General features: G+C 42.0%; 2 protein-coding genes across 3 annotated transcripts in view; both read right to left on the bottom strand.

Moving 5' to 3' along the window:
• Positions 1–26,546, bottom strand: part of LOC136399232 (zinc finger protein 420-like) — a 96,568-nt gene extending 70,022 nt beyond the window's left edge. The window contains exon 1 of the mRNA XM_066374227.1: positions 26,464–26,546. Within this exon, the coding sequence (XP_066230324.1) occupies positions 26,464–26,478 (15 nt within the window). The 5' untranslated portion in view covers positions 26,479–26,546. The remainder of the gene's footprint in view (positions 1–26,463) is intronic.
• Positions 9,259–26,602, bottom strand: LOC136399258 (zinc finger protein 708-like). Of its 2 annotated transcripts, none has more exons than XM_066374288.1 (5): positions 26,464–26,602; positions 24,805–24,931; positions 23,699–23,824; positions 13,068–13,138; positions 9,259–11,495 (listed from the first exon to the last, which is right to left on the bottom strand). In XM_066374288.1, the coding sequence occupies exons 1-5, from the start codon at positions 26,476–26,478 to the stop codon at positions 10,224–10,226; spliced, it is 1,611 nt and encodes a 536-aa protein (XP_066230385.1). In that variant the 5' UTR covers positions 26,479–26,602; the 3' UTR covers positions 9,259–10,223. The 2 variants fall into 2 exon arrangements, with proteins under 2 accessions (XP_066230385.1, XP_066230384.1); XM_066374287.1 differs by having other exon boundaries at positions 24,763–24,931.
• Positions 26,603–27,111: the final 509 nt, after the last annotated feature.

Genomic DNA, 27,111 nt, shown 5'->3' on the forward strand with positions numbered 1-27,111 from the left:
TAAGTTGTGAATTTGATCCCAGATCAGAGCACATACAAGAGGCAATCAATGAACGCACAACTAGGTGAAGCAGCAAATAATTTCTCTCTTGATCTTTCTCTAAAATCAACTGAAAGAAAAAACAAATGAAGAATGCCTAAATAAGTGGAAAATCAATGTTTATCTCTTTCCCCTTTCCTGCCTCTAAAATCAATGCTAAATAAAAAGTAGAACTACCTTGTGACCCAGCAATTCAACTTCTGGGTATTTATCTAAAAAAAATCAAAAACATTAATTCAAAAAGATATATGCATCCTTATGTTTATTACTGCCTTTTTTACAATAGCAAAAATATGGAAGCACCTAAGTCTCCATTGATAGACAATCAGATAAAAAAGATTTGGTACATATACACAATGAAATAGTACTCAGCAATAAAAAAAATATTGTAATTTGGGACAACATGGATGGACCTACCATGTATTACACTAAGTCAGGGGTCAGTGTTGTTGTGAGTCGGGGGCGCAGAGAGAGAGAGATCAGCAGACGGATTCATCAAGGACTAGCAAAGGACCACTGCTCGCTCAGGCAAATGGCCCCGAGTTCACGCTGTGTCCTAATTTTATTCACAAGACTTCAAAAAGCTTGTTTACTGAGAAATTGGCATAACAGCAAGCATAACTTTTACTTAAAGATACATGGAGTGCACCTGCAAGATAGCTTAGTAACAACATAATATCAGAAGGCATTAATTGCTATTGCTTCTATGGATCCCATAACATTCCTCTCCTTATCTTAAGGGATAACCTTAGAAAGTACAGAAATCTTATGAGAATGTTTTACTGAGAAAAGCCCAGCAACTGCCTTCAGTCACATAGACCTGTTTCAGTGACCCGCCTTCAAGTCACAAAACAACTTTCTTGGCAAAACATTCATTTCTTGTTGGCTGTGTTCCCATCCAAGGCCATGCAATGGGTTATTCCACTACAGGTCAGGAACCTATGGCTTGCAAGCCAGATGTGGCTCTTTTGATGGCTGCATCTGGCTTGCAGACAAATCTTTAATAAAAAATAATGTTAAAAATATAAAACTTTCTCATATTACAATCTATTCATTTCCTACCGCTCATGTTCATGGTTGCGGGTGGCTAGAGCCAATCACAGCTGTCCTCCGGACAACACGAAATTTTTATTGGATAATGCGTAATGTACACGGGTCGTTGTATGGCTCTCACGGAATTACATTTTAAAATATGTGGTGTTCATGGCTCTCTCAGCCAAAAAGGTTCCAGACCCCTGAACTAAGTGAAGTCAGAGAAAAACAGATACCATACCATCTCACTTATATGTGAAATGTAAAGAACAAAATAAATGAACAAACAAAACAAAACAAGCTCATAAATACAGAGAACTGGTAATTGCCACATTGGAGGGATATTGGAGGCCTGGGGGACTGATGTCCCAGGTTTGAAACCCCAAGGTCGTTGGCTTCAGCACTGACTCATCCGGCTTGAGCAAAGGTTCACCAGCTTGAGTGTGGGGTCACCAATTTGAACGTGGGATCATCGACCTGATCCTATATGGTTGCTGGCTTGAAGCCCAAGGTCACTGGTTCACACTGAGCCCCCTGGTGAAAGCACGTATAAGAAGCAATCAGGCCCTGGCCAGTTGGCACAGTGTAGAGTGTCAGCCCAGTGTGTAGATGTCCCAGGTTTGATTCCCGGCCAGGGAACACAGGAAAAGCATCCATCACTTTTCCACCCTTCCCCCTCTCCTTCTGTCTGTCTCTTTCTTCCCCTCCCGCAGCCAAGGCTCCAAAGGAGCAAAGTTGGCCCGGGCACTGAGGATGGCTCCATGGCCTCTGCCTCAGGCGCTAGAATGGCTCTGGTTGCAACGAAGCAATGGCCCATATGGGCAGAGCATCACCCCCTAGAGGGCTTGCCAGGTGGATCCCGGTCAGGCGCATGTGGAAATCTGTCTCTCTGCCTCCTTGCTTCTCACTTAAAAAAATTTTTTAAAAAAGAAAAAAAAAGCAGCAATCAATGAACAACTAAGGCAACACAACTACTAGTTGATACTTCCTATCTCTCTCTTTCTCTCAAACAAACAAAAAACTAATATGGTAAAAAACAAACAAAAAACCTAATATGGTACTTAAAAAATAGTTATGGGGATGAAAAGTACAGCCTAAAGAATATAGTCAATAATATTGTAATAACTATGTACAGTGCCAACTGGGTACTAGAATTATTGAGAAAATCACTTTATAAATTATATAAAAGTGCCTGACCAGACAGTGGCGCAGTGGATAGAGCGTCAGACTGGGATGCGGAAGACCCAGGTTTGAGACCCCGAGGTCGCCAGCTTGAGTGTGGGCTCATCTGGTTTGAGCAAAAGCTCACCAGCTTGGACCCTAGGTTGCTGGCTCAAGCAAGGGGTTACTCGGTCTGCTGAAGGCCTGCGGTCAAGGCACATATGAGAAAGTAATCAATGAACAGCTAAGGTGCACAATGAAAAACTGATGATTGATGCTTCTCATCTCTCTCCGTTCCTGTCTGTCTGTCCCTATCTATCCCTCTCTCTGACTCTCTCTGTCTCTGTAAAAAAAAGAAAATTATATAAAAGTTGGCCCTGGCCGGTTGGCTCAGCGGTAGAGCGTCGGCCTAGCGTGCGGAGGACCCGGGTTCGATTCCCGGCCAGGGCACACAGGAGAAGCGCCCATTTGCTTCTCCACCCCTCCACCGCGCTTTCCTCTCTGTCTCTCTCTTCCCCTCCCGCAGCCAAGGCTCCATTGGAGCAAAGATGGCCCGGGCGCTGGGCATGGCTCTGTGGCCTCTGCCTCAGGCGCTAGAGTGGCTCTGGTCGCAACATGGCGACGCCCAGGATGGGCAGAGCATCGCCCCCTGGTGGGCAGAGCGTCGCCCCATGGTGGGCGTGCCGGGTGGATCCCGGTCGGGCGCATGCGGGAGTCTGTCTGACTGTCTCTCCCTGTTTCCAGCTTCAGAAAAATGAAAAAAAAAAAAAAAAAAAAAAAAAAAAAAAAAAAAAAAAAGAAAATTATATAAAAGTCTAGCCAATATGCTGTATACTGTAAACCAATATGATATAATAGTAAATATCAAATGTCATTGGAAAAGTAAAATGAACTTTAATAGAATTTTCATACAAGATCATAAATGACCAAAAACAAAGATGTTTAACAAAATAAGTTATTTGGAAAATTAAAAATCAAAACTATGGGATATCAATTAATTCCCTCTAATAAGACTACAATAAAAGAGAAAATAACAAGTTTAAAAAGATATGGAGAGGCCCTGGCTGGTGGCTCAGTACATAAAGCGTCAGCCCAGCATATGAACATCCTGGGTGCAATTCCTGGTCAGGGCACACATCTACTTCTCCCTCTTCTCCCCCTCTTCCCCTCCTAAAGCTAGTGGCTCCATTGGTTCAAGCATGGTCCTGGGCACTGAGGATAGCTCCACTGGAGCACATCAGACTCAGCCACTAATAATAGCTCGGTACTCGAGCACCAGTCCTTGATGGGGTTGCCAGGTAGATCCTGGTCAGGGCGCTTACAGGAGTCTACTTCACTCTCTCCCCTCCTCTCACCTAAAAAACAAACAAACAAACAAAAAACATAGACATAAAGAAGGAACCCAAACATGAACAACTTTACCCTCATTTGCCTACCTTCAACACCAAACCTAGAGACATAAAAAAATAACTCAGCAAAAATATATTATCATCTCTGAACTGCTCATTGTGAAGAAATTCCAGTTTGGAGCCAGACCTAAAACACAGCTCTCTGGGAAGGAGAGTGGGTACTCACGTTCTTATCTCCATGTATCTGTGTTCCTTGCAGCTCTGGCTTTCCATAAAAATTTAATTATCAGGCTTGTATAATTATATATATATATATATATATATATATATATATATATATTTTTTTTTTTTTTTTTTTTTTTTTTTTTTGGAAACGGGGAGAGACAGTCAGACAGACTCCCGCATGCGCCCGACCGGGATCCACCCGGCACGCCCACCAGGGGTGACACCCTGCCCACCAGGGGGCGATGCTCTGCCCCGCCAGGGCGTCGCTCCGCCACGACCAGAGCCACTCCAGCGCCCGGGGCAGAGGCTAAGGAGCCATCCCCAGCGCCTGGGCCATCCCCGCTCCAATGGAGCCCCGGCTGCGGGAGGGGAAGAGAGAGACAGAGAGGAAGGAGGGGGGAGGGGGGAGAAGCAAATGGGCGCCTCTCCCATGTGCCCTGGCCGGAATCGAACCCGGGTCCCCCGCACGCCAGGCCGACGCTCCACCGCTGAGCCAACCGGCCAGGGCCTTGTATAATTATATTTAACCTAATTGCAAATTACATTAAATAAGCAACTGAATATGCATCCTTAGAGTTCTCTGAGACTATTACATGAGAAAATACTTTTTTCATAAGCAGGTCAATGAAATACATATATAAAAACTATTATTACTAATAAACACCTGTTTTGCCTTTTTACAGGTCACAATTGACATCTCACAATAAAGAAAACTGGCAAAAATGAACACAGAATGCCCTTTAAACTTCGGGGCAGTGTTTGTATCACTTGTTTTTCTAATGAACAATAACATTAAAAAATCAACTAATGTATAATCTGCATCAATACACTTCATCAAGGCCCTGGCCAGTTAGCTCAGTCAATTAAGAATGTTGACCTGGCCCTGGCCGGATAGCTTGGTTGGTTAGAGCATCATCTGGAAGCACAAAGGTTTCTGGTTCGATCCCTGGTCAGGGCACATACAGGAGCAGTGCAGTGTTCCTCTCTCTCTCTCTCTGTCTCTCTCTCTGTCTCTCTCTCTCTGAAATCAATAAATATTGTTTCAAAAAAAAAAAAAAAGAATGTTGACCCAGAACAACAAAGTTGCAGTCTGATCCTCAGTCAGGGCACACACAGGAAGCAACTGAAAAAAAGAAATGCACGTCTGAGTGGAACAATAAATGCTTCTCTTCCCTTTCTCCTCTCTCTTCATTCCTCTGTCTCTTTAAAAATCAATACAAATTAAGCCCTGGCCAGATAACTTAGTTGGTTGGAGCGTCATCCTGGAGCATGGAGATTGCAGGTTCAATTTCCCAGTCAGGGCACATATAGGAGCAGCTTCATGTTACTCTCTCCTGCCTTTCAAAAAAAAAAAAAGTACACTGTAAGGACCAAGAGAAGATCAGAAAATAAGCAGGGCACTAATGGAACAGGGAACTTAAGGGTTACAGGCAGGTCCTGCTCCTGTTTTGTAAGGAGTAACATGCCCAAGGTCATTCAAGAAGCAGAGACAGGGACTCTGGGAAGCTGAGAGAGAAGAAAAAAAAAAGAAAAAGAGACAAACGTTTGCATTCTATTGGTTAAAAGACCCTTATCAGAAGTTTAGGTTTGGAATTCGCCAATGAGCTAGACCCCAGCCCCTGTTGCTATGCTATGTGCAGCCCCCTTAGCAAATAGGTTACCGCCACATCTGCTTCTGTATTAGGCTTGCTTGCTTAGCTTATAAAAAGATTTAGCTGTGAGCGCTAGGTGCGATTCCCATCTGTAGCTCCTTGTGAGCACGGTGTCTCTGGACACCTCGGGAATTTGCCCCTGCGCAGGTAAAACTGGCCAATAAAGTTACATCTATACTCCTGAAAGTCTCCGACGTTTGTTCTTGTACCCGGTGGATGCTACATACACTTCATCAAGGTCCTGAACCCCGCAAAAGGAACAACTTCCATTGAGCTGAAACGCTATTTCTATGACTGTTCTGGGCCCTGAAGTTTTGCCTATAACAGAAAAAACAAACATGAAACCATCAAAACATCAATCAATGTCCGTAGACACAAATACTGCATATAGTGAGTTATACCTGTGTCAGAAAGTATAGAACAGTATCGAATATCTACTTTCTATAATGGTTGTGTTGACCCTTCAAACGGGCACATGCAAAAAACCCTGCTATTTATCAGCTTGTACACCTCCAGCATAGTATACTAAAAAAGCTAATTGACTTTGGATTTTTCCATTTAAATCTGTGCACTTGTGAGTCCCTGGAACCAGCGGTGAGGGCTGGAAATACACTCGAGGTACAAGTGGTGCAAGTAAACATATCACTGGCAATGTGGGGAACATAGAAAATAGGTTTGCTCCCAAAATGAAGAAAAGCTTTCAAACAAGTATCAGCCAGGCTCACTGGGATTCCTCTGGAAAGAATGACCAACAGTTGGCTACATTCATATGAAAGCATAAACCATGTTGAACTTGGCCCGGTTACACTTCAGTGAACATGAAGATAATGATGTATCCCTGAGAAATTCTTCAGTGTTCAAATTAATATAGGGACCAGAAACATCCCAATTATCAAATGCATAGACACCAATTTTTTTGGTGTGTGACAGAAACAAAGAGAGGGACAGATAAGGACAGTTAATATTGGGACCAGATACATCCCAATTATCAAATACAGACACTAATTTCTTTTTTTGTGAGACAGAAACAGAGAGAGAGGAACAGATAGAGACAGGGAGAGAGATGAGAAGCATCAATTCTTCATTGCAGCACCTTTGTTGGTCATTGACTGCTTTCTCATATGTGCCTTGATGGGGAAGGGGGGGACTACATCCAAGCCAGTGACCTTGGGCTCAAGCCTGCAACCTCTGGGCTCAAGCTAGCAACCATGGAGTCATGTTCATGATCCCATGCTCAAGTCAGCAACTTCGGGTTTTTGGACCTGGGTCCTCTGCATCCCAGTCCGAGGCTCTCTCCACTGCACCACCACCTGGTCAGGCAGACACCAATTTCTTCCTTTCTAAAAATCAATATTCACACTCAAAAGTATTTAGCATGAAAACGTAAGTGGCGGGCTCCATACTTGGTAAAAAAAAAAATACAATGCAAATTATTCCCCAGATTCTGATGTGAGTCATTGCATTAGAAATATTCCAAACTATTGATCAGAACTGACAAGGGCTTGTGTGGCTGATGTAGGAGGGGAACAGCAGTGAGACACTGTGGCAGTACCAGTTCAAAGGAGATTGACTGTGATGTCTCTGCAGCTGAGGATAAAAATGAGTAGAAACAGGAAATGAAAAATGAAACAAACTAACTTGGTTCTCTGAGTTGAGCCAGTTGTGCAGCCTGGTAACAGGTGTCCTCGCTCCACATGCTGCGTTCATGCCAACTCGGCACCCTGGGTGTTAGTCATCTCCCACCTGGCCCTGCAGCCTCACTGCTACTGGGACTCAGGTCTCTTCATTACGGAGCCTCTGTTGGAGTGTCAGCACTGTCCTGTGTGTGTGCACTTCATGTAAATGTCAGAAGAACAAGTTAACATCACATCACCAAGAATTCAGCTGACCACATTGGCAGGGAAGAGGAAGTAACGTTGATGACATCACTTAAAAGAAGTGAGAATTTTTAAAAAGTGATAATATTTATAATTTGACAATGTTAATTTAATAGTCGCTAATACAAGGAGAAGAGGAAACATACTAAATAAACTAAAACTTCATGTACTCTCTGTGAAGCTACCTTCACTTCCCAGGTGATCTCTGTATTCCACTAAATTTTCTGAAAACCATTCAAAAAATCCCTGTGCAGGTTACATAAGCAGTATTTCAGGATCTATAAAATAAGTAAATCACATGGTAGGTTTTGAAAGAAACACAGGAAAGTAAAGACACGTGCAATGTGACTTTCTCAAACCAAGTCATGAGATTGGGGAAAATAAACGCACAATAAAGTATGTAGGGAAAATGACTTACAATATAAACCTGTAAAATTTCTAGTTGGCTAGTCAATCATTATTTATTTTTAAATTACCTATTTTGATCTATTACTTTCCCTCTCTGAAGATATGTGTACACACATACACACACACTTCTTCCTCAGTCTTATTCCTCATTACATCATAGGTTAGTATATGTACATAATACATTCATTGTGCTTCAATTCATGTCAATCCATTTATGTGGGTTCAATAAAAGGACATGTGCAGAAAAATATATAGGCTCAAAAGTTAAAAAGAACTTCTAATTACACTTGTGTGGACTTAAAAAAATTTTTTTAAGACTTTATTCATTTTAGAGAGAGAGCGAGAAGGTGGGGAGAAGCATGAAGCATCAACTCCTGTACACGCATTGACCAGGCAAGCCTGGGATTTTGAACTGGCGACCTCAGCGTTCCAGGTCGATGCTTCATCTACTGCGCCATCACAGGTCAGGCCTTGTGTGAACTTTTTAACAAATTAATATTTGTTAAGCAGAGCAACACTTTTATTAGATGGTGAGCAGCAGTTACAGAAAAGACCATGAGGAAAATTGAAACAAGTTTAAAACTCACAAGCCTTGCCTGACCAGGTGGAGGTGCAGTGGATTGAACATCGAACTGAGACACAGATGATCCAGGTTCAAAACCCGGAGGTCGTCAGCTTGAGCGTGGGCTCATCTGGTCTGAGCAAGGCTCACCAGCTTGGACCCAAGGCTGCTGACTTGAGCAAGGGGTCACTTGCTCTGCTATAGCCGCCTGGGTCAAGGCACGTATGAGAAAGCAATCAATGAGAAACTAGGGTGCCACAAAGGAGAATTGATGCTTCTCATCTCTCTCCCTTCCTCTCTCTGTCTGTCACAAATACTAAACAAAACAGAAACAAAACTCACAAGGTGAGTTGTTCCTGGAGGAACTACACACCATGCCTGGAGAAACTACATGTGGAGGCCACAGCAGGATGCCAGGGAGCAGCCAGAAACAGGACCTGTGCCTTTCTTAGGGTTCTTAGGCAGACTCTTTGGGATTCTCGAGCTAAGTGTAGATTGTATGCACTAAATCAAAAGGAGCAAGGTTTTGGTAAGCTGTGCAGAGATTTTATCTAAGGGCTATTCACGGTGAAAGCTGGAGAGTCATGTCATGTCATGCCAGGAACTTACATTTAACTGTGCCACTTTGAGGTCTTGTCTAGGGCATGAAATTTTGGGAGAAGGCACTGTCAGTTCAAGACTCCTTACTATAGAAAATAAATATCATGAAGTAGCTTAGCTGAACTCCCAGAAACTCTCAGGTGATCTCTATAACAACTGTCATAATGTCCCAGTAGGTAAAAAAAAAAATTGTATCAATAGAGAAATCTTTTCATATTACTTTATGTTTAAATAATGTAAAAATAACTTAAAATAATTAAATAATGGGGAAAGAGATTGCTAATAAAGTAATTGCACTGCATCACCAAATACTATATCATTAACAACAACTTGAATAGAGTCGGACACATGAATACACTCAAATTCACTCAGCTTTATTAGTGAGAATAGTATGTTCACACATAGTCTGAATAAAGTATGACAAACCAACTGTGTGACCATTAGTCAAAACACATATCACAATCACTTGAGAAGTAATAATGCTTGTGGTCCTGATATAATAAATTCATAGCTGGACTTTCTTTGGTTTTCAAAATGCAGGCTAATTATTTAGCAAACATGAATGAATGAATGATAACTTTATGCACTTATGAATAGTTGTCTATACTTTCTCAGATACCCTTTTTAATTTTAACCACATCAATTAATATTCATCACTTCTTTCTATAACTATTATAAAGATACCTCAGGATTTTGATCAACTACCACTATACACTCCTTAAAGAGAATTTGGGAAAAGTAGGTAAAATGCATAATGTTCCTAGGTCTTACATTAATCCCTAAAAGATACTTTCCATGGTGACATACTACAATATTCTAAGTCAACCACAAACTATGTCTTCAATAAGATTTTATTCATACATTGTGCATTAAGATGTCCTCTATCATCAATGAAAAAGTAGGTATGATTGAAACCCACCTAATATATAAGAGCTCACAGATCTTTAAAGAAGCAATGTTCAACCTCATGATTTCATACACACTAGGAATAAAAACATGGTAGCATCAACTGATATGCAAATGAATCTTTTCTTCTCAAAATATCTCAAAAACTATCAATATAAAATAAATTTTGTCCTGGCCTGTGGTGGTGCAACGGATGGAGTGTCTACCTGAAATGCTGAGGTTGCAGTTTGAAACCCCATTCAAGGCACAAATGACAAGCAATCAATAAACAACTAAAGTGAAGCCACTATTTGTTGATACTACTCATTCCTCCCTCTGTAAAATCAATAAATAAAACCTTAAGAAAACAAAAAGACTTTAAAATACATGTTAAGTATACATATCCAAATATACATCTCCATGATTAAATCATTTATAAGGCTTTCACTCCGGTATGAATTCTCTGATGTTCAGTAAGGGTTGAGGGCCTTCTGAAGGTTTTGTCACATTCTCCACATTTGTACAGCTGCTCTCCAGCATGCATTTCCTGATGTTCAGTAAAGGTTGAGAACTGTCTAAAGGCTTTTCCACACTGGTAAGGTTTCTCTCCAGTATGAATTCTTTGATGGTCAGTAAATTTTGAAAACTGTACAAAGGTTTTGCCACATTCTCTACATTTGTAAGGTTTCTCTCCAGTATGAGTTCTCTTGTGTTGGGTAAGGCCCCAACAATAGTTAAAGGTTTTGTCACATTCTCCACATTTGTAAGGCTTCTCTCCAGTATGAACTCTTTGATGTTCAGTAAGGGTTGAGGACCGTCTAAAGGCTTTGCCACATTCTCTACATTTGTAAGGCTTCTCTCCAGTATGAATTCTCTGATGATCAGTAAGTTTTGTGGATTGTGTAAAGGCTTTGCCACATTCTCTACATTTATAAGGCTTCTCTCCAGTATGAATTCTCTCATGTACAGTAAGGTTTGAGGACCGGATAAAGGCTTTACCACATTCTTTACATTTGTAAGGTCTCTCCCCAGTATGAATTTTCTCATGTAGAGGAAGACATGAACGCCATTTAAAGGCTTTGCCACATGCTTTACATTTGTAAGGCTTTTCCCCAGTATGAATTCTCTCATGTTGGGTAAGACCCCAGCAGTAATTAAAGGTTTTGCCACATTCTCCACATATGTAAGGCTTCTCTCCAGTATGAATTCTTAGATGTACAATGAGGTTTGAAGATCGGCTAAAAGCTTTGCCACATTCTCTACATTTGTAAGGTCTCTCCCCAGTATGAATTTTCTCATGCTGAATAAGACCTGAAGGCCTATTAAAAGTTTTACCACATTCTTTACATCTGAAAGGTTTTTCTCCAGTATGAATTTTTTTGTGTCCACTTAGATTAAATATCTGACTGAAGACGCTTTCACAAGGATTGCATTTATAAGCTTCCTCCCCAGTGTGAATATTCTCTTGTTCAGTATGATTTGAAGACTGCTTAAAAGAGTTGTCACATTGATTATAGTTGTTTGTCGTCTCTTCAATATGAATAACCTGATGTATACTGTGATTTGACCTTTGAATAATGCCTCTTCCACATTTATAATGGTTTTCTGGAAGGTGAGTTGTCCGATGTATATTAGGATTTGACTCTTCATTCAAGTTTTTCCAATGTTCACCGTACTGATAACTTCTATCTCCATAATATATACTCTGGTAATCAATAAAGATAGAAAGGCCTTTATTGCCAGCTATAATTTATTAGACATGTAACTTGTCCCCAAATAACTATTCTGTGATACCAATTAAAACATGATGGCTATATAAAAAAAGGTGCCTGCTGGAGGGGAGTGATATACGTACAATACGGTGCAGAGATGTGTTGTAAAATTAGGCACCTGAACCTGTATAATTAGATTAACCACTGTGACCAAAATAAAATTCTTTAAGATTTTTTTTTTAGATTTTATTTATTCATTTTTAGAGAGAGAGGAGAAAGAGAGAGAGAGAAAGGGGGGAGGAGCAGGAAGCATCAATTCCCACATGTGCCTTGACCAGGCAAGCGCAAGGCTTTTTTTTTTTTTCTGAAGCTGGAAACGGGGAGAGACAGTCAGACAGACTCCCGCATGCGCCTGACCAGGATCTACCCGGCACGCCCACCAGGGCCGAAGCTCTGCCCACCAGGGGGTGATGCTCTGCCCCTTCGGGGCGTTGCTCTGCCGCGACCAGAGCCACTCTAGCGCCTGGGGCAGAGGCCAAGGAGCCATCCCCAGCGCCCGGGTCATCTTTGCTCCAGTGGAGCCTTGGCTGCGGGAGGGGAAGAGAGAGACAGAGAGGAAGGAGGGGGGTGGGGGTGGAGAAGCAAATGGGCGCTTCTCCTATGTGCCCTAGCCGGGAATCGAACCCGGGTCCCCCGCACGCCAGGCCGACGCTCTACCGCTGAGCCAACCAGCCAGGGCCAAGTGCAAGGTTTTGAACTGGCTACTTCAGTGTTCCAGGTTGATGCTTTATCCACTGAGCCATCACAGGTCAGGTCCAAGATTTTTTTTAAAAAAATTTATTCATTTTATAAAGGGGGGAGAGAGAAAGAGAGAAAAAGAGAGAGAGAGAGAGAGAGAGACAGAGGCAGAGAGAGAGAGAGAGGGAAAAGGGAGAGGAGCAGGAAGCATCAACTCCCATATGTGCCTTAGACCAGGCAAGTGCAGGGTATTGAACCGGCGACCTCAGCATTCCAGGTCGATGCTTTATCCACTGTGCCACCACAGGTCAGCCAATAAAAAACACTCCCAATTTTATTAAAATTATAGAGATTGGGGGGAAATTTATCTCAGTGAAAGAATAATGAGTTCTTGTTAGAGAAATTGCCAACTGGATCACATTTATATTTTTTATGTGCATTATAATTCACTTACTTTAGAAATGACTGACTGAAAGCTTAGTTCCACCCTACATTTTAAACAAGTAAAATGATTATTCACACCACGAATTAGGTAAATTTCTAGAGTGTGTGCATTTTCATTCACAGAATATATACCTTTAAAAATTGTTTTCAGTCTTTACATTCAGAAACACATTGTTCTGCAAATGTATCTGACTATTAGTAAGTGTTTTCTTAAGACGTGTAACATTACCTTTTACCTCTTTAGGTAACAAAAATTTTACTATAAATAAGGGTCCTAATTTAGTTCTGTCCACATTAACATAGTTTCTTCTCTTTACATTCCCCCTCAAATTACTGTTCTTTATTAAATATATATTCACAAAGCCACACCTTCCATATCTTACCGGTATTACTTTATGAAATAAATCGATTCCTGGGTTTTGCAACAAAACCTGGTTGTCTTCAGATAACGGAACTGAAAGATACAAAATAAATTATCACACCTACAATAGGTAAATAGACTATACATTGTAAAGTATAAAAACTAATCCTAATCAGAGGATTTAAACATAATGCTAGAAAAGAAACTACCAAAGCTTCACTCTTCCAAGGAGACATGAACTTACCAGTACTGCTGACCCAAATACCTTTCTGAGTACTCCAAGACTGAGTTAGAAGTTTTTTTGTACTTTTTAAAAATAAATATATATATATAATATATATATATAATATATATTAATAAAATATATATATTATAAATATATATATATATATATTTGGGGGAGAGACAGAGACAAAGAGACAGAGAGAGCGACAGATAAGGACAGACAGACAGGAATGGAGAGTGATGAGAAGCATCAATTATTCATTGTGGCACCTTAGCTGTTCATTGATTGCTTTCTCATATGTGCCTTGACTGTAGGGCTACAGCAGACAGAGTAACCCCTTGCTCAAGCCAGTGAATTTGGACTTCAAGCCAACAACCTTTGGGCTCAAGCCTGTGACCATGGAGTCATGTCTATGATCCCATGCTCAAGCCAGCAACTCTGTGTTCAAGCCAGCGAGCCCATGCTCAAGCTGGATGAGCCTGCACTCAAGGTGGCGTTCTTGGAGTTTTGAACCTGGGTCCTCTGCATCCCAGTCCGATGCTTTATCTACTGCTCCACCTCCTGATCAGAATAAATATATTTTAAAATTTTTATTTATTGACTTTTAGAGAGAGGAGAGGAAAGAGAGAGCGAGAGGAAAAGAGGGAGGAGAAGCAGGAAGCATCAACTCATGATAGTTGCTTCCTGTATGTGCCTTGACCAGGCAAGCCCAGGGTTTTGAACCAGTAACCTCAGCATTCCAGGTCAATGCTTTATCCACTGTAGCACCACAGGTCAGGCTTGAGTTAGAAGTTTACAGCACGCACAAGAAGGTGAAAATGAGAAAGACTCACATTAAAGAGGAATAACAAGTTGCTTACATTTGCTAAAGACAGCTGCTCAACCACCCTACAGGCCATGGCAATACTGTAAGAAAACTCCCAATTCCCAGTTTCTTCTTGGAAGAGAAAGAAATTATGGTACTGTGTATTCAATGATATGGCTGCTTTATTTTCTTATTTTTTGTGTGTGACAGAGACAGAGAGGGACAGACAGAAAAGGAAAGATGAGAAGCATCAATTCTTCATTGTGGCTCTTTGTTGCAGCTCCTTAGTTATTCACTGATTGCTTTTTCATATGTCCCTTGACTGGGGGACTACAGCAGAGCAAGTGACCCCTTGCTCTAGCTAGCAACCTTGGCCCTCAAGTCAGCGAATTTTGGGCTCAAGCCAGTGGCCAAGGGTCATGTCTAAGATCCCCTGCTGAAGCCAGCAACCCCGTGCTCAACCTGGCGAGCCCGTGCTCAAGCTGGTGACCTCAGGGTTTCAAACCTGGGTCCTCTGTGTCCCAGTCTGGTTCTCTATCCATTGCGCTACTGCCCAGTCAGGCTGCTTTACTGCTTCTTGAGAGGCCTGTTTTTGCTTTGTATGACACAGAGTGCTAAGAGAATGGCAGCATACAGTGAATGCACTATAGTGGTTACCAAAAAAAAAAGTAGGTAAGCCCTGGCCAGTTGGCTCAGCGGTAGAGCGTCGGCCTAGCGTGCGGAGGACCCGGGTTCGATTCCCGGCCAGGGCACACAGGAGAAGCGCCCATTTGCTTCTCCACCCCTCTGCCACGCTTTCCCTCTCTGTCTCTCTCTTCCCCTCCCGCAGCCAAGGCTCCATTGGAGCAAAGATGGCCCGGGCGCTGGGGATGGCTCTGTGGCCTCTGCCCCAGGCGCTAGAGTGGCTCTGGTCGCAACATGGCGACGCCCAGGATGGGCAGAGCATCGCCCCCTGGTGGGCAGAGCATCGCCCCTGGTGGGCGTGCCGGGTGGATCCCGGTTGGGCGCATGCGGGAGTCTGTCTGACTGTCTCTCCCTGTTTCCAGCTTCAGAAAAATGAAAAAAAAAAAAAAAAAAAAAAAAGTAGGTAATTGTTCAAACACCAAAGGGACTAAAGTCAGATATCAAGGTTAGAGAGATACCATGGGCTCTAACAAAAAAACAGAATATGTTAAACAGGGTATTTATACAGACAAGGAACAGAGAATAGGTCCTGGCCAGTTAGTCGGTTGGTTAGAGCATCATCCCAAAATGACAAGGTTGTGGGTTCGATTCTGGTCAGGGCACACACAGGATACAACCGATGAATGCATGAATGAGTGGAACAAAAATGAATGCTTCTCTTCCCCCTCCTTCTCTCTCCCTTCCTTGATCCATCTCTCTAAAAATCAATTAATAAATAAAAAATTAATCTCTGGCCAGACAGCTTAGTAGAGCATCATCCCAAAGTTCAGAAGTTGCTGTTTCAGTCTCTGGTCAGTGTACATACAGGAACAGCTTGACATTCCTGTCTCCCTGTCTCTCTTAAAACAAACAAACAAACAAACATAAAAGAGAGGATATACATCCCATGAACAGGTCTGACAGAAACTACAACTTTTAGAACAGCTAATTGTTAGTTTTCACCTCTAGAAAGCAAGATGATAAAAGCCTGGTTTACAATTCCTGAACCACAATAAACGATATAAGCACATACAGAGCAACAGAAAAACAAAATAAATATAGAAATTGTGACTATGTTAATGGAGATATATTAGTTACGTGACAAAGAATTACAAAGACTTATCTTAAAGCTAAAAGAGTAAACAAGACCAACTACTACATAATATCAGGAAAACTGCATGACATACATAAAATTACAAAAAGAAAAATAGTATAAAAATAAGCTGAATAGAAATTAGAAGCTGAAAACACAATTCCTGATTTAGCAAACCAGCAGAATCCTCAACCAGATCTGATTACACTGAAGAAAAATGAGACAACTTGTACACAGTTCACTATAAACTTCAAAACAGGGAGACCAACAAAAATGTGGAAAAGTAGAGTCAGCATAAGGGACTCATGGGACATAAACAAGTTGACCAATCTGCACATTAAGTGGACCCCATGTAAGACGACAGAGAAAAGGGGCAGATAGCTTACATAAAAAATTAACAGTTTAAGATTTGGACAGACACACCAATTCAACCAGTTCACGAAATTCTAAATAGGATGAATATAAAAACGTCAACAGAAAGACAATCAAAATATCATAAATCATAAACAACTATGCTGAAAGGACTAAAAAAATTACTTGTGATGGAAAAGCTTCTCTAAGATTATCAGTGTGTTTCTCAACAAAAACTTCATGAAAGAGCAAGCATGGGAGAAAACATTTAAACTGATAAAAGAAAAAAAAAACTACCAACCAAGAATGTTACATCTGACAAAACTGATCTTCAACAATAAAGAAATGAAGACTTTTCAAGCTATAAAACCATGAGATCTCTCTCATCATTAAACCTGCCCCATGAAAAATGCATAACAAATTTCTTCTACAACACACGATTGATTCCCTTCCCCCTCCCCTCTTGTTCCCTTCCTCTCTCTCCTTTCCTCTCTCTGTCTCTCTAAAAATCAATAAAAATTAATCCCTGGCCAGATGGCTCGGTTGGTTGGAGCACTGTCCCAGAGTGCAGAGGTTGGTAGTTCGATTCTCCGATCAGAGCATATGCAGGAGCAGCTCGATATTCCTGTCTCTCTCAATTCTAAACAACACAAAATGTATAAAGATCTCTGATACATGTACATATATACACAAATATTAAATTCCATAGTGGTCTAATGATGAAACACAAATCACTTTGGTTTCTCCTATAGAACTTTAAAAAATAAAAGCAATTAGGCTGGCCTGCGGTGGTAGAGTGGTTGCAGTGTGACCTGGAGCCCAGAGGTCACCAGTTCCTTGCCCTGGGCTTGCTCAGTCAAGGCACATATGACAAGCAAGCCATGAACAACTAAAAGTGAATCAACTATGAGTTCATACTTCTTGTTCCCCACTCCTCTCTCTCCTCTCTCTCGGTAAAGTCAATTAATAAAATCTTAAAAGAAATGAAAAGCAATTAAAATCTTAAACGGATAAGGTATGCAACATAAAAGATATGTGCAAGAAAAATATGTAAAGTGATAAATAACCTAAGTGGCTACAAGCGGTAAAAATGAGAAATAGTAAAGTTTTTGTATGCAGTTGATGTTATCAGCTTAAAGTATATTGTTATAACTTTAAAATGTTTTAAGTACACCTCAATAATAACAACAAAGGAAATAAAATAATCCTTGTTAACAGGTAACCAAATTGTGTCTTACAAAAATACAGAATCCACATTTTAAAAAAAAGAAATCAAACTAATTTCTCAGAATGCTGGCTACAAAACCAACCCATGATGGTAGTGGTCTTTCTGTAGAAAAATACAAATAAAAAGGAAAAAAAAATTAAGAATGTAATTTCCTTAATAATAGCATAAAGGAGAATAAAATACTTCAGTGTTCATTTCATGAAGGAGGTAGAAAACTTGCATGAAAAAAACATATAAAATATAGCTGGGTGTAATTATAAAAGAAATCAATAAATGAAAAAACTCATCCCATGATCCTCAATCGGAATGTTTACCCAAGGTGATCTGAAGATTCAAAGCAATCCTTATCAAAATTGCAATGACACTTATGGCAAAAATACAAAAACTTACTTTAAAATAAAATTAATATGAAATGTCACAGGACACCTGGTAACCAAAACAATCACAGAAAGTCTAAAGACAGAGGATTCACACTGCCTGATTTTAAAACCTATTCCAGCATAACCAGGCGGTGGTGCAGTAAATAGAGCTTCGGATTGGGATGAGGAGAACCCAGGTTCGAATCCCCGAGGTCGCCAGGCTCCTCTCGCTTGAGCACGGGCTCACCAGATTGAGTGCAGGTCACTGGCTTGAGCGTGGGATCACAGATGTGACCCCATGGCCGCTGCCTTGAGGCCCAAGGTCGCTGGCTTGAACAAGGGGTCATTTACTCTGTTGTAACCCCTCAGTCAAGGCACATATGAGAAAGCAATCAATGAACAACTAAGGTGCTGCAACAAAGAATTGATGGTTCTCATCTCTCTCCATTCCTGTCTGTCTATCCCTCTCTCTCTCTGCCTGTCAAAAAAAATTTCTAAAGTTACTGTTATCAAATGTGTAATACAGACATTGAGAGAGAAAGAGAATAATGAAGCAGCATACAATAAGAAGCCTGCATAGAACTTCTTACGAATATGTCCAAATGATTTTCAAAAAGGCAGCCTATACCATACAATAAGAAAAAATATTCTCATAAACAAATAATGTTGAGAAAATTGCATGTTCACATGTAAGAGAATTAGAAAACTTGGACTCTTATTTAACACCATATACAATATGAAATCAAAATGAAGAAAAGATACACCTGATCGTATGGTGGCACAGCGGATAGAGCATTGGCCTGGAACACCGAAGACCCAGGTTTGAAACCCTGAGGTTACTGGCTTGAGCACGGGTTCACCAGCTTGAGTGCAGTGCTGCCGGCTTGAGCATGGGATCATAAACATGACCCCATGGTCGCTGGCTTTAGCCCAAAGATCACTGGCTTGAAGCCCAAGGTTGCTGGCTTGAGCAAGGGATCACTGCCTCAGCTGAATAAAAGATAAAACACATCAACACCTCTTAATTGCCTTTAAAAAGTTATGAAAACTTTTTCCACCATTTGAGGATACAAAGAAGGCAGCCATCTGCAAGCGAGAAACAGGGCCCATCACCTGGGAACAAAATGGGCTGGCACATTGATTTTGGACATTCCAGCTTTCAACTGTGAGAAATAAATGTGTGTTGTTTCTGCAATAAAAAAAGTGGTTATGGCTTTCCGAATTCCCCAGTATCATTTATTAAAGAGCTTTCTTTTCTCCATTGTATGTTTTTGGCTCCTTCGTCAAAAATTGTTTGTCTAGCCTGACCTGTGGTGGTGCAGTGGATAAAGCGTTGACCTGGAATGCTGATGTCACTGGTTCGAAACCCTGGGATTGCCCAGTCAAGGCACATACAGGAAGCAACTACTATGAGTTGATGCTCCCCACTTCCCTTCCCACTAAAAATCAATTAAAAAAAAAAAATTAAAGGCCCTGGCCAGTTGGATCAGCAGTAGGACATTGGTCCGGTGTGTGGAAGTCCCGGGTTCGATCACGGCCAGGGCACACAGGAGAAGCACCCATCTGCTTCTCCACCCCTCTCCCTCTCCTTCCTCTCTGTCTCTGTCTTCCCCTCCTGCAGCCAAAGCTCCATTAGAGCAAAATTGGCCAGGGCGCTGAGGATGGCTCTGTGGTCTCTGCCTCAGGCACTAGGTTGGCTCCGGCTGCAAGGGAGCAGTGCCTCAGATGGGCCGAGCATTGCCCCCTGGTGGGCATGCCAGGTGATTCCTGGTCAGGTGCATGTGGGAATCTGTTTGCCAGTCTACACCCACCCCTCTGCTTCTCACTTTGGAAAAATACGAAACATAAATAAATAAATAAAAATAAATATCTGAAACAATAAATTACATAGAAGAAAACATAGGTACTAAACTTATAAATCTTAGACATAGACAACATTTCATAAATTTGACCCCAAAAGCAAGAGAAATAAAGGCAAAAATAAATGAAAGGGACTATATCAAACTAAAAAGCTTCTGCACAGCAAAAGAAACTGACAACAGCCCTCGCCAGATAGCTTGGTTGGTGAGAGCATCGTCCCAATACACCAAGGTTGTGAGTTCAATTCCAGGTAAGGGCACATACAGGAACAGACTGATGTTTCTATTAGTCTCTCCTTTCTTCTCTCTCTAAAATCAATAAATTTAAAAAAAAAGAAAGTGACAACAAAAAGAGAGCCAACGAAATAGGAGATGATATTCACAAACAACAGCTCTGATAAAAGGTTAGTATCTGAAACTATATAAAGAGTTCACAAAGCTCAGCAACAAACAAGCAAACAATCCAATTTAAAATGGGGAAAGAACTCTGACTGGATAGCGCAACTGATTAGCAGAGTGGTAGTCAACCTGGTCCCTACCGCCCACTAGTGGGCATTCCAGCTTTCATGGTGGGCAGTAGCAGAGCAACCAAATGTAAATAAAAAGATAGATTTAACTATACTAAGTTGTTTTATAAAGATTTATTCTGCCAAACTTAGTGAAAATCCTACATAAAGTACTTGGGTAAGTAATTATTATTATATGCTTTAACTTGCTGTAACTCTGCTTTATAAATTTTATAAAGTAAAGTTACTTTCCTACTTTATAAATCACCATTACTGTGGAACCGGTGGGTGGTTAGAAAATTTTACTACTAACAGAGATACAAGAGTGGGCAGTAGGTATAATAAGGTTGACCACCCCTGGATTAGAGTATTGTCCCAAAGTGCAGAAGTTGCCAGTTCCATCCCTGATCACAGGGTACATACAGGAACAGATAGAGCTATGTTCCTCTCTCTCCCCCCCACCCCTTCCTCTCTAAAATAAATAAATAATTTTTTTTAAAAAATCTCATGACCAGGAGGTGGTGGCACAGTGAATATAGTGTCTGCCTGGGATACTGAGGACTCAGGTTCGAAACCCCCAAGGTTGCCGGCTTGAGCATGGGATCATAGACATGACCCCATAGTCACTGGCTTGAGCACTGGCTCTGCTGTAGCCCTCTGGTCAAGGCACATAGGAGAAAGCAATCAATGAACAACTAAGGTGCCACAACTCTCTCCCTTCCTGTCTTTCTCTTTAAGAAAAGAAAGCCTCTATATAAAACTATAAATTCCAACTGTGAGTGTGCCCCCATGAAAAGCAAGCATTTTCATCATGACATCTGTTATATGGCAGAAAATTTTCACAAGACGTGCGTTATAATCATTCAAAATTAGACCTACAAAATTTTTAATAAGAAGCATATAAATCATGAAATTTTTTCACATATTTCACAATTTTTACACAAAATATGTAGGCTGTAATCCAGGCGTCCCCAAACTATGGCCTGTGGGCCGCATGTGGCCTCCTGAGGCCATTTATCTGGCCCCCTGCCGCACTTCTGGAAGGGGCACCTCTTTCATTGGTGGTCAGTGAGAGGAGCACTGTATGTGGCGGCCCTCCAATGGTCTGAGGGACAGTGAACTGGCCCCCTGTGTAAAAAGTTTGGGGACCCCTGCTGTAATCCATCCTATGGAAAAACAAACCTTATTTCTAAATAAAAGAACCCTAACTAACTGATCTTTAAAAAAAACAGTTGAGACTACTTATGCCATACTTTTAAAAACTGCTGAGAAAAGAAAGCCTCTTCAATAAATGGTGCTGGGAAAACTGGAAAGCCACATGCAAAAGAATGAAAGTGGACTACAGTCTCTCCCCCTGTACAAAAATTAACTCAAAATGGATCAAAGATCTAAACATAAGACCTGAAACAATTAAGTACATAGAAGAAGACATAGGTACTCAACTCATGGACCTGGGTTTTAAAGAACATTTTATGAATTTGACTCCACAGGCAAGAGAAGTGAAGGCAAAAATTAATGAATGGGACTACATCAGACTAAGAAGTTTTTGCTCAGCAAGAGAAACTGATAACAAAATAAACAGAAAGCCAACTAAATGGGAAATGATATTTCCAAACAACAGCTCAGATAAGGGCCTAATATCCCAAATATACAAAGAACTCATAAAACTCAACAACAAACAAACAAACAATCCAATAAAAAAATGGGAAGAGGATATGAATAGACACTTCTCCCAGGAAGAAATACAAATGGCCAACAGATATATGAAAAGATGCTCATCTTCTTTAGCTATTAGAGAAATGCAAATCAAAACGGCAATGAGATACCACCTCACACCTGTTCGATTAGCTGTCATTAGCAAGACAGGTAATAGCAAATGTTGGAGAGGCTGTGGAGAAAAAGGAACCCTCATACACTGTTGGTGGGAATGTAAAGTAGTACAACCATTATGGAAGAAAGTATGGTGGTTCCTCAAAAAACTGAAAATAGAACTACCTTATGACCCAGCAATCCCTCTACTGGGTATATACCCCCAAAACTCAGAAACATTGATACGTAAAGACACATGCAGCCCCATGTTTATTGCAGCATTGTTCACAGTGGCCAGGACATGGAAACAACCAAAAAGCCCATCAATAGATGACTGGATAAAGAAGATGTGGCACATATACACTATGGAATACTACTCAGCCATAAGAAATGATGACATCGGAACATTTACAGCAAAATGGTGGGATCTTGATAACATGATATGAAGCGAAATAAGTAAATCAGAAAAAACCAGGAACTGTATTATTCCATACGTAGGTGGGACATAATAGTGAAACTAAGAGACATTGATAAGAGTGTGGTGGTTATGGGGGGGGAGGGGGGGAATGGGAGAGGGAAAGGGGGTGGGGAGGGGCACAAAGAAAACAAGATAGAAAGTGACAGAGGACAATCTGACTTTGGGTGGTGGGTATGCAACATAATTGAACGACAAGATAACCTGGACTTGTTATCTTTGAATATATGTATCCTGATTTATTGATGTCACCCCATTAAAAAAATAAAATTATTAAAAAAAAAAAAAAAAAAAACTGCTGAGAAAATCAAATGAAAAACCTAACTATTGCTTTTGCCTGAAGTAAGTTTAAACTGAGGAAGAAAACATTTTCCTAAATATGAAGTGCCCCAAAATTCTGAATCTCACTTCTTACCAAAGGAGAACATTCCAGTATGTTGTATCAGCACTTGTGAATCCCAAAGCACAACTATGACAAAGATCTAACAAGAAAGTGAAAACACACAGGACAGTCCCGGCAGCTCTGAACTGGACAGGAGAGAAGTACAGAATGACAGTGATGATGAAAGCAGGTGACAGTGGACACTTTCCTACTTGCTGGGCAACACTCTAAGGTCACCTATGGCAGTACCCTACTGAAGGACCCTAAGAGATACTTGAAAATATTAAAGTATTCTAACACAGACAAACTGTGGAATAGAAAATAGAAATTTGTTAGTCCATACAAAGCAAAGACATTTTGAAGTGAAACAAAATTAAGAGTTTTTCACTTTGGGGAGGTACATTGTGCTGTGATGGAATCAGTCTAAACATGGTAGGGTCATGGTGGAAACCTCCACAGGATTAGAAATTATAAAGCAGAGAACATGACAACTATCTCTACTGTTCCTGGGATTTATGCAACAAATTCTAGAATATCAACCATTTCTTTCATAAACCCTTCACATGAGATAAAACCAACTCTTTAAAGTTTAAAAAACCATTCCTCAGCAACATGTACAAATATTCCCAGGTCCCCAAAGCAATGGAAGAGGAGTCAGACCATGGCGGCCCTCACCATCAAAGGGGAGGACCCCGCCCCCACTGCTAATGTGATGACGGAGGTCACTGGAGCAAAAGCAGAGTCCCGAGAAGACGCAGGAGCACGGGACGTGTTGGAGACCAGCTGTCCCTCATGACAACAGGGATACACCTGGGCCTCTCACAGCCCTTTCCACTGCAGCAGCTTCCCAACCACACTGTAAGGTCTGCCCTCCTCCCTGACCTTTAGATCTCTCACCTGTGTCATTTGCTTCCTCATCCCACCTACCCGGGTGGGAGGATAGTGTCTTTCTTCTCGCCACATCCCAGTGATCCTTCATTTGCTCCAAAAACATGACCAGGATTGGTTTAGAGACAGAAGGACCTGTTTATTAGAAAAAAATAATATGAGTTTTGCCAGACCTGCGATGGCGCAGTGGATAAAGCATCCACCTGGGACACAGAGGTCGCTGGTTCAAAATAGCAGGCTTGCCCGATCAAGGCACATATGAGAAGCAACTAGGAGAGTTGATGCTTCCTGCTCCTCCCACACCCTGCCTCTCTTTTTCTCTCTCTTCTCTCTAAAATCAATCAAGGCCCTGACTAGTTGGCTCAGTAGTCAAGTGTTGACTCGGCATATGGAAGTCCTGGGTTCGATTCCTGGTCAGGGCACACAAGAGAAGTAATCATCTGCTTCTCCTCCCCTCTCCCTTCTCTCTCCTCTTCCTGCAGCAGTAGCTTGATTGATTTGAATGCAGCAGCCCCGAGCACTGAGGATAGGTCTGTGGAGCCTCTGCCTCAGGTGCCAAAAATAGCTCAGTTGCAAGCATGACCCCAGATGAGCAGAGCACTGGCCCCAGAAAGGAGATACCAGGTGGATCTAACTTGGGGCACATGCAGGAGGCTGTCTCTCTCTCTCTCTCTCTTCCTCTCTCTTAAATAAAAAAACAAATAAATAAAAATAAATTAAAAAATAAAATTAATCAATAAAATCTTTAAAGATAATAATAATGATAACAACATGAAGTTTGATAGAGACTCTACAATTTCCAATGCAGTTTTTGCTCAGGTGAGAATAATTAGAGAATATCAAAGTATTCTAGAAAAAACCTCCCAAACTACTGTTTTCTGATAGCACCTTTACTCTTTAGAGACAACATATAGTATTCAGATCCTGAGTTTCCAGTTCAAGTATACCATGCATGAAGCCTTTCTTTTCTACACCAGTATATCTCCAATTAGTTCCCTGAGGGCTGGACTCTGAAAGTCGACCACTCAGAGTAGAAGGTTCAAGGAGAAGGTCTCCTAATGAAGGAAACAAACCCTGTGGGTAGAGGAGAAGCTCTGGAAGGAAGTCATCCTCACCCAGGGAGACCATGTTCCTGCAGTTCTCCAACATCACATCTGTGTACAGTTTCCGCTGAGCTGGGTCCAGGCATTCCCACTCCTCTTGAGAGAAATCTACAGCCACATCCATGAAGTTCAACAGTCTCTGAAAGAAACGACATATTTATCAAGGGACCACAGGTCGAGTTCATAATGTGATCCAAAATGAAAACAGGACGTTGGCCGGCTGGCTCAGCAGTAGAGTCTCGGCCCCGAGTGTGGAAGTCCTAGGTTCAATTCTCAGAGCACACAGGGGAGGCGCCCATGTGCTTCTCCACCCTCCCCCTCTCGCTTCTCTGTCTCTCTCTCTCTCTCTCTCTCCTCCTCTCCTCCTGCAGCCATAGCTTGATTGGAGAGAGTTGGCCCCAGACGCTGAGGTTGGCTCCATGGCCTCTGCCTCGGGCACTAAAAAATGGCTCCCACTGCAATGGAGCAAGGGCCCAAATGGGCAGAGCATCGCCCCCTGGTGGGCTTGCCAGGTGGATCCCAGTCCAGGCACATGTGAGAGTTTGTCTCTGCTTCCCCTGCTCTCACTAAATAAATTAAAAAATTTTTTTCTGAGCTACTCTTTTTTTTTATTAAGGAATTTTTTTAAATTTTAATTTATTTATTTTAGAGAGTAGAGAGGGAGAAAGGGAGAGAGAGAGAAGGGGGGAGGAGTAGAAAGCATCAACTCCCATATGTGCCTTGACCAGGCAAGCCCAGGATTTTGAACCAGCAACCTCCGCACTACTATGCCACCACAGGTCAGACCTGAGCTATTCTTATCACTAATGCCATTCTAGTTAAATGTGCCATTCCTTAATCCCGATCTACAGAGCTGATGCTGTAGGCATATAAACCGTGAGCCTACATTTCACTTCTTCACTGTCACTGATACCTGGGCCTCTGACCCATCCCCATAGGGATATTGGACATGGTGCCTTCCCAAGTTGATCTGTCACAAAAGGGGATGTTCTCAATAGCTGAAGGTCATTAATTCCAGGTAGGCATTCTTCATGCCCTCAGGAGCCTGGATAAAGAGTATCCACAGGCCCTGGCCGGTTGGCTCAGCGGTAGAGCGTCGGCCTAGCATGCGGAGGACCCGGGTTCGATTCCCGGCCAGGGCACACAGGAGAAGCGCCCATTTGCTTCTCCACCCCTCTGCCGCGCTTTCCCTCTCTGTCTCTCTCTTCCCCTCCCGCAGCCAAGGCTCCATTGGAGCAAAGATGGCCCGGGCGCTGGGGATGGCTCTGTGGCCTCTGCCCCAGGCGCTAGAGTGGCTCTGGTTGCAACATGGCGACGCCCAGGATGGGCCAGAGCATCGCCCCCTGGTGGGCAGAGCGTGGCCCCTGGTGGGCGTGCCAGGTGGATCCCGGTCGGGCGCATGCGGGAGTCTGTCTGACTGTCTCTCCCTGTTTCCAACTTCAGAAAAATGAAAAGAAAAAAAAAAAAAAGAGTATCCACAGAAGGCTGTTGGGCAAAGGCAAGAAGTATATAAACTGTTGACCTTGACAATCATAAGAGGAAAATAATTAGATGAAAAGAACCTCACTAGGCAGGAATATCAAAAGTAGAGAATTAAAGGTTTCAGGTCCTAAATCCACTGAAGTTAGGAGGAAAAGCAAACACAGCCTCTGCCCAGGACACATCGCTTACCTGAGAAGCAGCCATTCTGTCCTGGTCCGGCTCCTGCTTGTTCTCTCAGGGGACAGTATGTTGAGGAGTCAAGTCTTCATTTGGAGAATGTGTCACCACAGGTGTCCACACAGCCCCTCTATCCACTTCCACCTCAGTCACAGACAGAAGGACCTGGAAATGTTGGAAAGAGCACCCTCTCCTGTCCTTCACAGGAGAGTCACGTAAAATGAGCTCCTGCATTAAGACCAAACTCTTTTGAGTTTTTTTCTTTCCTGTCTCATGTGCTCTCTCCTCCCACACACATCATTCCCACAGCGATGAAAATGGGCGCTGCTCTCCTGAACGCCCAAACCCAACACAACACCCTGTCACCTCCCCTGACCATCCCTGCTCCCCACTCTCAAAAGAGAGTCCCAGAAACTCTTTGCTAACCCCCAGGCTCACCAGAGAATCACTTGAAGCAGTCATTAAAACAACAATCATGGTCTAATCAGAGCATTTGTCCAACTCTGTGGGGGAGGGCACAGGTGATACCATTTCATAAAACACCTCAAGAGAGCTAATGGAAACCCTTGGGGAACAGTTTAGCTTTAATAAGCATGCAGATCCCTTGGGGATGAGGGCCTCACTCTAAGTGGCGGTTCTGCAGGTCTACAGTGGGGCCCA

The sequence above is a fragment of the Saccopteryx leptura genome, chromosome 3, assembly GCF_036850995.1.
Source record: "Saccopteryx leptura isolate mSacLep1 chromosome 3, mSacLep1_pri_phased_curated, whole genome shotgun sequence".
Classification (NCBI taxonomy): Eukaryota; Metazoa; Chordata; class Mammalia; order Chiroptera; family Emballonuridae; genus Saccopteryx; species Saccopteryx leptura.

Excerpts from the sequence above, each read along its gene's own strand:
- LOC136399258 (XM_066374287.1), bottom strand. Across the intron at positions 13,139-23,698 it reads TGAGGAAGCAAATGACACAG|TTCCGTTATCTGAAGACAAC; the intron begins GTGAGAGATCTA and ends TGTATCTTTCAG. Across the intron at positions 11,496-13,067 it reads TATTTCATAAAGTAATACCG|AGTATATATTATGGAGATAG; the intron begins GTAAGATATGGA and ends ATTGATTACCAG.